This window comes from Sinocyclocheilus grahami, unplaced genomic scaffold (assembly GCF_001515645.1).
Source record: "Sinocyclocheilus grahami isolate Dianchi unplaced genomic scaffold, SAMN03320097.WGS_v1.1 scaffold5071.1, whole genome shotgun sequence".
In the NCBI taxonomy this organism is placed as follows: Eukaryota; Metazoa; Chordata; class Actinopteri; order Cypriniformes; family Cyprinidae; genus Sinocyclocheilus; species Sinocyclocheilus grahami.
The window spans coordinates 21-812 of record NW_015509859.1 but is presented as its reverse complement, the minus strand read 5'-3'; the positions used below and the strand labels follow the sequence as shown (position 1 = coordinate 812).

At 44.2% G+C, this 792-nt stretch overlaps 1 protein-coding gene across 1 annotated transcript in view; it reads left to right on the top strand.

Annotated features, from left to right (window-relative positions):
* Window positions 1-531, top strand: part of LOC107577080 (epidermal growth factor receptor kinase substrate 8-like protein 2) — a gene marked incomplete at its 3' end in the record, with an annotated part of 4725 nt that extends 4194 nt beyond the window's left edge. Inside the window, exons 4-6 of the mRNA XM_016263194.1 lie at window positions 70-232; window positions 311-342; window positions 435-531. Coding sequence (XP_016118680.1) covers window positions 70-232; window positions 311-342; window positions 435-531 — 292 coding nt within the window. The remainder of the gene's footprint in view (window positions 1-69; window positions 233-310; window positions 343-434) is intronic.
* Between the last annotated feature and the right edge of the window lie 261 nt (window positions 532-792).

The window sequence follows — 792 nt, the reverse complement described above, 5'->3', positions numbered from 1 at the left end:
GTTGAGGAATACAACAAGCGATTTATCATAAGATTTGACATTGTGTTTTTGTGTGTGTGTGTGATGAAGCACTAAGTGGCCGGAGGATGATGATGATATTCCCACCTTCACGCCGTTGTTTGATGACGGATGGGAGCCGCCAGCCATCAGAAACCCAGAGCCAAGCGTCACAAACACGAATGCTAACACAAGCAAACGAGAGCCAGCTCGAGTGCCTGTGACACGACAAATGGTATGAACAGACCGGACACACGATCACATGATCATCCTATCATTCAGCTGTTTTAATGCTCTCTGTTTGTTTGTGTAGAGCAACAGACTGCCGCCGGAGCCTGAGGACAGGTACGGACACAAGATACACACATCTGAACACATAAGACATGTGAGATGTGCTGCCATATGGCGAGTGTGTGACACTGTGTGTGTGTTTGCAGTTTAGAGGAGTTACCGGTGAGCTTCATGAGAGCTGTGTTTGATTTCACAGCACGAAACCCACGAGAGCTTTCCATCTGTAAAGGTGAACAACTACAGGTGAGACACAAAACACACACATCAAACCTGATACAGACTCTCAGTTTGAGTTTACCGACTCAATAAAAAAGGATTGATTTAACATGTAATAGAGAGATAGAATGTGTGTGTTTACACTACCAGTCAAAAGTTTTTGAACAGGAAGTTTTTTAATACATAAATGCGTACATACATTTTTCTGTGGACCCCGGCAGCCTCTTCCAGACTCCATTTACAGGAACAAGCTTTAATGTCACTGGTGAGGAGTGTTTCTAACCGTGT